This window comes from Gopherus evgoodei, chromosome 2, assembly GCF_007399415.2.
Source record: "Gopherus evgoodei ecotype Sinaloan lineage chromosome 2, rGopEvg1_v1.p, whole genome shotgun sequence".
Classification (NCBI taxonomy): Eukaryota; Metazoa; Chordata; order Testudines; family Testudinidae; genus Gopherus; species Gopherus evgoodei.
This window is the reverse complement of record NC_044323.1, coordinates 236,600,267-236,613,070: the sequence shown is the minus strand read 5'-3', so window position 1 is coordinate 236,613,070 and position 12,804 is coordinate 236,600,267. Positions and strand designations below refer to the sequence as shown.

Below are 12,804 nucleotides of genomic sequence, written 5' to 3'. Positions count from 1 at the left end.
TAACCACGTTTTCTTCATGACCTAGGGATAAGTATAAAGGTCTCATTCCTGCAATGAGCACCGGGTGGGACAGGGGTAGACTCCATTGGGCCATCAGTCTACCTGTGCATAGCTCAGTGAAAGATTGGGGCCACAGGTATTATGGTTCATAAAGCAAAATATCTATGAGTCAGGAACATTTTCTAGCATGCTCTTCCATGTGGTCTGGTGTAAACTGCTACCTGCCAGCATTCCATGTGTTCGAGCAAGGCAAAAAAAAAAAACCAATATACCCATATTGCTTGAGTGTTAAGGATAGGCAATTCATTTTTATTTCTTAAACGGATGGTGGTTACAGTCTGTTTTTGTAACAGTTGCAAGCAGTTTCATTATACAATTATGGCTAAGATACAGAAACAACTGAATCTAACAGACGACAAAAGAAAACAAGCTGCAAATATGCTTAACAGAATCAACAGATAAATGAGACCCATAAATTTACTCATCATTACATCCCTTAATTTGATATTTGTGCGCAGACATGTCTTAAAATTCCAAACAAGCAGCTTACACCAATTAACTTGTTTAAAACAGATAATTTGTTTCAGTAATTTATATGGGTAAATAAAATTCATTGTCTACACGAAATTCCCTTAGTGCTTTATTTTTGGCATGCATGTTTCATTCCTCATGTGTGTATTCCATTTTCACAGAATCTGTGTTTATTTTTTTAAGAACAAAGTAGATAAACTCAGTACGAAGCTGTGTGACATAGGCAACACCTGTTTCTGCTACACCTCTCTTCCTTACCACTCTCCTTCCTTACCGCCTCTCTTTCTCTCCAGTGATCATGGTGAGCAACTAGCTCTCTGAGAGACTTGAACAGGACATACATATTGGTAGATGTGGGTGAATGCTTTAATGTTTATTAATCTAAAAATGAGAAAAGATTACAAAAATATAAGGAGTAGAAAACCTTAGACAAGTTAACATACATAAATCTTTAAGCAAAGTTTATTTTGATCAGGCAAAGTTTAATATATCAAATGTCACTCCAAAATAACAGGGATATAGCATGAACATAATACATTATACTAACTATGTATTCAAAAGTGACAGTAAACCTTCTTTACCTAAGGACACTGTTAGGTTAGGTTAGATTACATAGTTAGTAATCTGATTCGGTGCATTACAGCATCCACACAGAATAATTCCATTTAAGTATTGTTGATATTATAAAAATAACTATGTAAAATCATTATACGTAAACTAAAACAGATCTTCAGGTGTAGGTTTGATCAATATGATTTTGTTTTAATTAAAGTCTTCAATATTCCCACTGATTTCACAAACCTGTGAAAATAAACACAAAACAAGAAAGTAGTGCTGAAACCATTATATACAAAAATAGAACGAGAAATCTCGATCCTTTACTGTGTTGGCTATATTGTGCAGGATTTCCCATATTTCCACATAGAATACTGTGACCTAAAATGGAGTGATGTACATTTAACAATGTTTTAATGTTATTGATGAATCATGAGAAGCGTGCAGTGTAGGAAGCCTGAGATGAGTTGGTTAATTGTGATTAATCAAATAAATCATATGACATTGTTTCTATTCCTGACTGAATGAGCAACCACTATGCAGCTTCAGGGTGAATGCTTATCAGTGCGAATTTAAAATTCAGTTTCCACAAATACTCACACGTCCATGCAACTTTGATATTTGTTTTCTGCAAACATTGCTGGTAACTAAAGAATCACAGAGAGGCTCACAGAAAGCAAAGATATGTGTTCCTGCAAGTGGATCTGCTTGTGCAGATCGAGTGGCAGGATCCATCCCATAAAAGGGACATTCAAAGCAAATTCACATGCAGACTTGAGTGAATATCCCTGAAGGTTTTTTTTACCAGCCTTCTCCCAACGCTACTAAGCACAACAAGAACTAGCAAAGTACACTGATTTCATATTTATCCAATTCTTTTGAGCACGCACAACTACACTACTCATCTGTTGGATCCAAGGAAGTGCCACACAAACAAACAACTTTATATACTTGTAGCAAGATGTTTATTTTTCGCTTTCCCAAGGAGTAGCTGTGGATTTTACATATGACTCTATCCAGTTTTGTACATGAGTATTCAACAGAATGCATAACAACAGAAATAACACCTGTGAAATACTAGCTAAGTCCTTACTGCACATTAACCTTATATTTATTTCATTAATTTCTTTCATCCTTGCCTTAAGTTTAACCCAGCGGTTCTCATACTTCATTGAACTGTGACTTTCTTCTGACAACAAAAGTTACTACAGGACCCATCCCCCTGCATCTGCCATGTGGGCTGAAGACAAAGCCCATCCCTGCTGTCCCAGAGCTGGTGTTAAATTTGCTGGAGACTGGGGTTAAAGCCACAACCCAAACCCTGCTTCACAGGGTCTGAAGCCAAAGTCTGAGACCCGTTGCCCAGGGCTGAAGCCCTTGAGCTTTGGCTTCAGCCCCCGGCGGTGGGACTCAGGCTTTGGCTTCAGCTCAGGGCCCCAGCAAGTCTAACACTGGCCCTGCCAACCCCATTAAAAGAACTCTGGGGTCGCGGCCCACAGTTTGAGAACTGCTGGAAACTGTTTTTCTTAGAAGCACCCATCAGACTCAACTTTAATAAAATGTAGCCAGATTCAATGACACTACTAAAATCTTTGCTAGGTTTGAAATATTTAGTATATTGGTGGCACTGACATAATTATTATTATGATTAACAAGATACTTTGGCCCTGTCTTGACAAACATAAAAAGATGAGGTTTCCAATCCTGCTAACACAATCAAAATTGCTTAACTTGATTAAAAATCCCTTTTAATACTCACTAAGATGCAAACTAACATGGCTGGAATGTGTATTAGCTGTGTTGTAGCCTAGGCTTCCCATAAACAACTGCATTAACACCTTTTTTGCCTGCCAAGACAGGACTTTTGTGTTTGAACTGAAATGTTTTCATGCCTTGTAATGGCAGGGGGAAGGATGAGGGAAATGATGTCGTGACCAAAAGCCCCAGTGAGTTTTTTCCAGTCACTAATTTCCATGATTTTACTGCATCATATCTATCTAGCTATCTCTCTACCTACCTACCTGATATACCAGGCCCAGCGCTGGCCACTCTATCTCAAAGAAGATATGACACTTATAGAAGGGGTCCAGAGACAGATGATGAAAGTTATTAGAGGTATGGAAACACTTCTACATGAGGAGAGATTGAAAAGATTGTACAGTTTTTGGAGATTACAATGATATATGCAAAATAATGAATGGCATAAAGAATGTAAGCTGGGCATGCCTATATACTTTCGTAATACAAGAATAAGACAACATTCAATTTTTTTTTGTGACACAATGCATAATTAACCTCCGAAACTTGCTGCCACAAAATATTACTGAGGTCAAGACTTAAGTAGGATTTGAAACATGATTATGCATTTATACGAATGTTACTGGACAAAAAGATATAAGGGATACAATACTTCATGCTTCAGGGCATAAACCTACCGACCTACCATTAGTAGACAAGGGTTATGGAATTCACAAGGCAAATTTCTTCTTAATTTTCCATTATGTGTACTCTTACACCTTCCTCTGAAGCATCAGGCACTAGCCACTCTTACAGATGGGATACTGTACAAGATGATTCAGCATGGCTACTCCTATAATACTATGCTTGAGAAATTGTCAAATGCCCAACAGAGAGTGATCTCTTCCATAGATGCCATCAGGTCACTCAGGCAGGAAACAGCTTTGGAAAGTACTTGACTAAAACTACTGAAAGAGTCTGATTCTCTAATATAAGGGAGGGTGACAATAATTTAATGCTTGTACAGATAGCAAATAGTGGGCCTAATTCTCCATTGACTAGTGGCAGGACACCAGAATAAAAATGAGTAACTGAAGTCAGTGAAGTATCAGAGGGTAGCCGTGTTAGTCTGGATCTGTAAAAGCAGCAAAGAATCCTGTGGCACCTTATAGACTAACAGATGTTTTGGAGCATGAGCTTTCGTGGGTGAATACCCACTTCCTCAGATGCATGATCTGGTCATACATCTGAGGAAGTGGGTATTCACCCACGAAAGCTCATGCTCCAAAACATCTGTTAGTCTATAAGGTGCCACAGGATTCTTTGCTGCTTTTGAAGTCAGTGAAGTTAGCATAAGATCAGAATCGGGCGCTCTATTTGGAATGCATTATGCAAAACATTAACTAACATTCTCACAATTTTACTGTGAGGTCGGCAGATGATATTACTCCCATTTTACAGACTGGGAAAATGAGACACAGAGAAGTTAGATCCTATTTAGACACCACAGTGATGGGCACATTAGTATTGCATATTGAGAAATTATGGGCTTGTCTACATGTCTCTGCACTGTGAATTGCACCATAACTGCCCCATGTAGATCCTCCTAGCCCAAACTAAAAGGTACCTAGTTTGCATTAACATAGTTACCTTTTAAATAGGACTATGTTAACATGAACTAGATACTTTTTAATTTGTGCTAAAGAGTAGTTACAGCACACTTTAATGCAAACTGCAATTCACCCTCCTGCTAAATAGACTGTGGATAATGTAGACAAGCCCAAAGTGATTTACTCATGGGCCATATAGAGAGCCAATTTCATAGATCAGGGATTACAACTCAACAGTGCTAGCTCATGAATTTTCCCACTAAAGGGGTTCCTCAGCCACAATTATTTCTTTTATATATATGATATATAAACGTAAAGCCTCCCAGCTCTTCTTCCTCCCTAAACGTAAGCCTTTCCCACTTTGTGCTGCAGGGCGTTACTGCAGCTTTGAGTCAGAATAACTGCCAGTCTTGTAAAATGTATTACACAGATGTTGGAGGGGATTTAAAGTTTTAAAAATGTAGCATATTAAGGGCCGCAGAAGGAAATCAGCTCTTTTTTCATGAACTCTTCACCTCCTGGTCACTTCTGTACATTGGGCCACAAAGAATTTTAAATTTTCCCTGGTTTCTGTGGCAATCTGACCCTTTTGCTGAAACAATCAGCCAGCTGTGAAACCAAGACATTGTCCAGACCTTATGCAGTGCAGAAAGGTATGCATACATGGTTTGATGCTCCCCTGCCATCCACCTTATGGAGTCTTTTATACCGGTGCAAAGTGGATGTAAGATGTTACCATTCTGACTTGTTAGCACTTCATATCTACTTTCCATTCGCTCTGTACAGGTGCCAATGTGCAGGGCAAAAAAGAATGAGGTTCATGGTCTCTTGAACTGAGCCCTTGGAGATCATACATAAAGGAAAGTTAAGAATATGTGACAAAAACTATAATAGGCTACAGAATATCATCTCTGCCTGTTGTGACAGTGCTCTGCTACTATAGTGGTGGTTGTCATATATGAACCAAGAAAGTTAGACAGATAGGGCTCAACTTTAACTCTGCACTGATCCCTTTGCACTGCTCCTGTAGTGCAAAAAAGCTAGAAAGCTGCCAGATCTCCCCAGCTGGGAATACTCTCTGCAGCCTCCAAATCTCACATAAAGGATTTACTGAAGAGAGAAGGTGGGTGAGGTATTATCTTTTTTTGGACCAACTTCTACTGGAGAGAGAGACAAGCTTGTCTCTCTCACCAACAGAAATTGGTCCAATAAAAGATAATACCTCACCCTTGTGCCTCTGATCTCCTGAGACTAACGTGGCTACAACAACACTGCATACAGGCTTTACTGAAGGCATTCCTGGGGTGGAAATATGGCCAGTGCATTGGTGTAATCTTCACAGGTGCCACAGGGCCACAGCTACCTGGGCATTAGTTAGAGTAGCCAAGTTTGCTAAGCCCCCAATTCAGCAAAGAACTTAATGTGCTTAAAGCAGGTACTTAAAATTAAGTGTTAAGTACATCTCTACTCAAAAAATCATTTCACCATGTGACTAAACTTAAGTGTGTGCTTTGGTGAATCAAGGCCTATGCATGGCATCCTCTTGATTTAGTTGAAATTTGAAGGAAAGTTGGTTGTGTTTTTGTGGAAAGTTTAATCTTTTAGTCACATAGGCTACCTTTTTAAACTGACTAATGGTGACTAAACCTAAATAAGTCAGCAAAAACATTACTTTATTCTGTTAAATTCTTTAGTTAAAAAAATTATACCTACTTTAATTTCCTCAAAAGCTTTGCTTTTAGATGAATTAGTATTTTAGATAAATCATTTAACAATGAACATATTGTTGAAACAACTTACATTTAAGTAACTCAAACCAGATAGTTCTCCAGATACAACTCAGAGTTGCTTTATCAATATATAGCTATTGGGACATTTTTATTATAATTTATATAGCTCACTGTCTTTTATATTTGTGCTTTTCTTCTGATACAAACCTTTTTTGTGTGACAAAGTATATTTTTCAAACAATCAAGATAAATAATAATTCATTGTTATTTTTTAAACTTAGCTGTATATATTCTTTCTTCTGGTTTATAAATGAAGTAAAATTTTGTAGACTACAGGAAATGATGACTGGCCAACAAATCTTTCCTAAAAGCCTAGAATCCCATTTGCAATGTTTATTTGAACATAAAGGGAAACCTTTTAAATCTAAACTAGAAGTCAAACATTTATATCTATGTTACGGTATTTCTTGGCAGTTAATATAATGGATATTCACATAGTTTCAATGAGGATGAATTCATTTTGCACTTTGAAATCTACAAAATTATATAACTGTGACAGGAACCTGGAGTAATGAGGGATCTTTTTATGTGTAGGATTTTATGGATAGCCTCACTATCATCTTTTTAACTGACAAATTTCATTTATTGCTTTCCCACCTTCGTTTTATATAACATCTGAAAATGTTTGTATTCATTCATTCATTCATTCAGGTGCACATTTGGTTCCTCCAAAAAAGAACTTTTAATATCTCATTTCATTTTTCAAAGATTATGTAAATTTTATGGCACTGATAACAATAGGATGAGCTCTGCAACCACAGAAGCACCAGCCTCAGTCCTGCAAGCATATAAGCACATGCTTTAGTGTTTGCAGTACAATAGTTTGTCAGGAAAAAATTTTGCTGCTCCAACAAGTGAAGCTATGTAATGTTTTCCTAACTGGTGTTAGTTTTACAATTCACTTGACTGTGTCCTTGAGAACTCTGATAAGAAGCAGCTTTAGAAAAAAAATCATGAGCCAGCATAAATATTTGACTCTCGTAAAATCACTATGTCATGGTCTCATTCCACATATGACTGTCAAACAATGCCTAGGGAAGCAGCTGACATCTCTCAAAATGGCACATATAGAGTGGTATTTATTAGTATGGATATCAACTAAGGGCTCGATTATGTCTCCCCCAAGTTGCTCTGCTGAGCCTCCTCCTGCCCAACATGACTAGAATAGGCTGTGCTGGCCTTTATACACTCATTCCCCATAGGAAGACAGTGTGGATGAGAGGTGTGTGCACTGACATTTCTCCTCTGGCTCAGCCATGCTCTCCCCGCTTCCTATATCTTGTACACTGCCATGGAAGGGCCTTCATGGAGCTAATTTTTATGCCACATAGGGGTTAAGCAACTGCTTTGCACACATACCTTTCATCAAGATTGTTTCCTATAGAGACAGAGACTGGTTTTGCCTTAAATTCATACCTATTGGAAGAGAATATGATGCTACGGTAGGGTGACCAGATGTCCCTATTTTATAGGGACAGTCACGATTTTGGGGTCCTTTTCTTACATAGGCTCCTATTACCCCCGCCCCCGTCTCGATTTTTCACATTTGTTGGCTGCTCACCCTATGCTACGGTGTGGTGTTCTACTCTCCCCCAGCAATGAGTGTGGCAGGAGAATAAAAATACTGACTAAAGGAAGCATTTGTGTTCATGTAATAAATACTGCAATTAATAATTTTCACTGAGACCCTAGTTTTGCAAATCTTATTCTTGCTGAGTAGTACCTACCTTCGAAAAGAGGAAGGTTTAAAAAACAAAAACAAAACAAAACCCCCAAAATCAAACCAAACCAAACACATCCTGATCCAGCATAAATGTTTTAACTTCTTGAGAGCACTGTCATACGCTTTTTCTACCAATGACTGACAAGCAGCTGGCATGTCTCACTATGGCACATCCAGAGTTGTTTATATGACTGGATACTAATTGAGGGCTCCAACATACCTGTATAGCACAACAATTCTCAGAGATAAGGGCCCAATCCTTTCTAGTATCTGACTAAGCGAGTGGTTCCATTTTGCCAACAGTCTCAATCAGTAGGGCTTCTTATGGGGCAAGGTACTATTCAGCATAAATAAGAGTGGCAGAACTGAGTGCTCAGTAACAAATGTAATGATGTGCCCTTTTAATGTGCCTTTTCTTTTGCTCTTTTTGGGTCTGATCCTGCCACCCTCCCTCATGTTGAATATTCACATTTATTTTCTGCTAATTTGGTGCAATTCAGTATGGGTAAAGCTGGCAGAGTTGGGCCCTTTGCTTTGTTTCGTCAGAGTTGACTGTCTCCTAAATTTTGTAGCCACTTTTTTTCCAAAATCAAGCTAGAAAAAGAATAATCTAGCCATATAAAGATGTGGAAATTATCCTTATCAGACACTTTTTACAAAAGCATTTAACCTCTGAACAGGGATACCAAAATTAGACTCTCTCGAACAAAATCTGAACTTCTCGTATTTGTAAACTTGGGCTGAGACTTGCTAGGTTTGCTACTCAGGGCAGGACCAAAAGAGAATCGGTGAGAGAAGGCTTCTTCCTATGCCCACTGAAGTCAACTGTAAAGCTATTGACTTCAGTGGTGCAGAATCAAGATCAATATGAGTACAAATGTGGGGGAAAATCCCAACTCTTCTGTTCCTCAATTCAGGCTTGGTTTGAGGTCTATAACAGGGCTTAGACTGCAAATTCTTTCAGCCACGTGCCAACTTTCCATTGCGCACAGGGAATTTGAGCCATCCCTGCCTTTACCACAACACAAATAATAATGAACCAACCTTGCTGTATTTACTTTAATGTGTGTGTGCTATATGAACCAGGTTGTGCAGGGTCTGTTTTCAGGAGCAATCACTGAATGAACTTCTGCAGGTTCACTGGGAGGTTCAGTTTCTTCCATTAAGGGATTTTTAGCTACTGTGTGATGCTATAGCCCGGTCCTGCTATAGGGGAAGTTGCTTCTTGCCAGATCTAGAAGCTCTAAGGAATTGGAGGCTTTTTTCTTATCACCTCTCCTTCTGAGAAGAGAGTGGCCACCATGCGCTCTCTGAAGTCTCAGGGGAAAGAAAAGCAAGCCCCCAGGCATGTGAAGACAGCAATGGAAAGGATCGGAGGGGCTCTGTGCTGGCATCTGAAGAGAAAAACACATCAGCCCATGGCTGCTGATTTTTTGGTGGGCCTAGGGCGCCATTTGAAATGAAAAGAGAATCTCAAGTCTCTGATTTTGTGCAAGTTCAAGGTTCTGTGCAAACGTAGCACACAGACCTAATGCAATCACCAGGAGTTCAGAGTATACAGAAAATCAGGGAGAATAAACCCAGTAGCTGTAAGAGCTTTAATTGCTATTGAGGTCATGACACTTTCTTCTGAACCAACACTAGGGTAAAGGTTGGGTAAAGATTAGGGTTCTCCTTTTCAGGGAGGAGGACACGTTAGTTTTTGTTTGTTTGTTTGTTTAGTTATATTTTTAATATGGAGAGTTGAGTTAGACTCATAAAGACTGGCACTATAATGGCAACTACTACACTCACATGATATATCTATTGACTGTGGCCACAACTCATGAATGGATGATATTTACACTGAAAGGAAAAAAACATTGTTTTAGGTACCAAGCAACAAGGTTGGTGACTATTTTTCTTTCCTTCATTGCCATAAAATTTCTCTTTTTCCCCATTATCTTTTCTTTTACTAAATAAAGAGTTCTAGAAGTCTCTATCCTGGCATTTAATGTCAAAGAAAACTCATTTTCACTTTGCTCTAACTGATTTGAACTGTTAAAAAATGATTTATTACCAATTGTTTTGGGTTCTTCCTGTTCTATTTTACAAACTACAGCTAACATTTTAAAAAATGACTTACTTAGGCACTTAACTCAAACTTCCAAAAGTTCCTTAGGAACCTAAGACCCATTGACTTTCAATAATACTTCAGCTTCTAACCACCTAAGTCATTTTTGAAAATGGGACTTAGTTAGGAGGAGATTTTCAAAGGCACAAAAGTCAGCTAGGCACCTATTCTCACTAAAAATTGATGGAAATTAGGCACTAAATTGCTATTTTTGCCTGTGAAAGTCTTCTTTTAGAATCATAAGTAAGGTAGATGATTCTGTAAATGTTACCCAGTGTAACGCTCATTAGAAGATAAAATAAAAGAACACAAGGTGACTGAGATCATTTGTCTCCTAACTTATTGCATTGTTAGAGAAATTTTCCCACTACTCAAGACTAGCTTTACACCTGGGTGCTATTATCTCAAAGAAGCCAAAGAATGTGGAAAATATTATCCTTATATAATTTATTAAAAGCTGAGTCAAAGAACAGGTGTTACTATTGTAAAGATTAATTCAGCAGCTTTTCTGTTCAGACCCATAAATTATTAGCTTTCAGGCCCCTCAACATTAAGTTACATATACAGTGTCCATGCAGACTTAAGTGTCATTTATTAACTTTACTCTAGGATGAAAAATGAAATTGAATCTGTCCATACTTTGCCAGCTGCACTACCTGCAGTGAGCACTGAAAACTGGTATGATTAGGTATGCCAGGCTTCTCATTGGCTCTTCACTTTACAGCCATTTCAACACCTGGGTTTTGGCAAGTCCTTTTTTCTAGCAGTTAAAGTTCTGAACTGTGGGCTTGGCTACAACACTGACATTCCATCTCCAGATGGCTGCTATTACCACATAATTATTTTTTTTTAAACTGATTTTTAACCCAATCTACCATTGTCAGATGTCACATACAGTGTAACATTGCTTAGATCAAACATTTTTTGTTCTCCCTTCTCTACCTATATTAGTATAAAGAATGACCTAACTTAAATAGTGCAATAGGTCATTATGTAAGATGCTATGTAGGCATAAAATCAAGATGAGAGCACATTACAGCCTAAATCATTTTCATAAAGGAAACTATTATTTACAATTATATATTTTTTCTTCTCTGCTCTCATTGTCACAAGTTCTAGCTAAAACTAATTGTGTTGATAAGTGTCAGAGGTGTCAAAGATTTTGCAATAGATACACAGTGGGCTGAATTTAATTACCACCTGGTCTGGCATTACTTGTGAACCCAAAGTGAAATTAACTCTTGCACAGAGGGCAAGCACAGGGTTCTCTTAGAACACGCCGGGTGTATCTGCACAGTAGCTGGCAAGGTGCTTTCCAGAACAAGTAAACAGACATGCGCTAGCTCTGTTCAAGCTAGCATGCTAAAAATAGCAGGTTGCAGTGGCACAGGCTGGGGTTCAGGCTAACTGCCTGAGTACATATCCAGGGAATTGGGTAGGACTGTACTCAGGATGCTAGTCCAAAACTCCACCCATGCCGCTGTGGCCACAGTGCTACTTTTACAGTGCTAGCTTGAGCACAGTTCATGCATTTCTGTCTATCTGCTCTGGGAAGCATCCTCCTAGCTGCTGTGTAAAGATATCCTTAGTTGTGAGGAACTGGGCCTTTACAAAGGGGTGCTTTTCATACATAGAATACCTGAATAATGAGAATTTCACATTCACAAAAGGTTGACAAATTGGGCCTATAGGTTATGCACTAACATAAAGGTAAAACAGCCAAAAGTGTAACAGTGAGAGAGAAGGGGTATATATATATTTTTTACTTTGGGAATCTCAATGTGTAAATTGTAACATGCAAGTCAAACCACAGGCTAACCGTGAACTTGCAATATCAGCGTGAGCAGATGTAAGTCTTCAATTTTTCAAGTGACATCATTTTCAAAAATGTATTCTGTTTATCAGATGCGATCTTCATTAATTATACATTGCTCTCCAGTGACTATTCCTGTAGGAACCTGGCATTTCTTACTGTAATGCTGTTTGTTCAAGCAGTTCTAGTTCCATGTACAAAGTGCTCTAAGCACCTGATTAAACAGTCTGGTTTTCTTTATATCCATAAAGCCAAAAATAGGTTAGGAAATAGCATACATTTTCAGCCTGACAGATCACAAGCTGCTGTGCTTAAAATAAATTCAATTTGCAGAACATTTAACATTTCCAGCAAGATTATTTATAGGTATTGCATAACCAGATATGATTGGTTAAAGCTTCAATGTATGGAGATTCATAGTGTGCATTACTTGACTTTACTTGTTCTTTCATTTAGGTCATAATCCAGTTGACCTTTACTAACATGATTGGACCTACAGCCTTCAAAGGTACTATGCTCGTATAAGAGCCCAAGAATGGCCCTACTGGGTCAGACCAAAGGTCCATCTATCCCAGAATCCTGTCTTCCGACAGTGGCCAATGCCAGATGCCCCAGAAGGAATGAACAGAACAGGTAATCACCAAGTGATCCATCTCCTGTCGCTCATTCCCAGCTTCTAGCAAAATATACTACTATAAGGGCCACTCAAGAACTTGCAGGATCTTGACTGTAGGAATGCTTGTGTAAAGAAGTACTACATGTGCAATCCTTCAACCCTCACTCATGTGAGTAATCATTATGAGAATAGCCCTACTAGAGTAAAGATTACTTCTGTGAATAAGGGGTGCAGGATTTGGCCCTATAAAAATGAGGGGAGGGGAGCATTTTTTACATATATTTTCTCAGGCACCATCAGCTCCCAACAAACATAC

The 12,804-nt window shown here is 38.5% G+C and overlaps 1 protein-coding gene across 2 annotated transcripts in view; it reads right to left on the bottom strand.

Moving 5' to 3' along the window:
- Positions 1-302: 302 nt before the first annotated feature.
- Positions 303-12,804, bottom strand: part of C2H8orf34 (chromosome 2 C8orf34 homolog) — a 285,116-nt gene continuing 272,614 nt past the window's right edge. The window contains exon 14 of one of the 2 annotated variants that reach the window (XM_030553243.1): positions 303-1,332. In XM_030553243.1, the coding sequence (XP_030409103.1) occupies positions 1,325-1,332 (8 nt within the window). In that variant the 3' untranslated portion in view covers positions 303-1,324. The remainder of the gene's footprint in view (positions 1,333-12,804) is intronic. The other variant, XM_030553244.1, reaches the window with a different exon arrangement.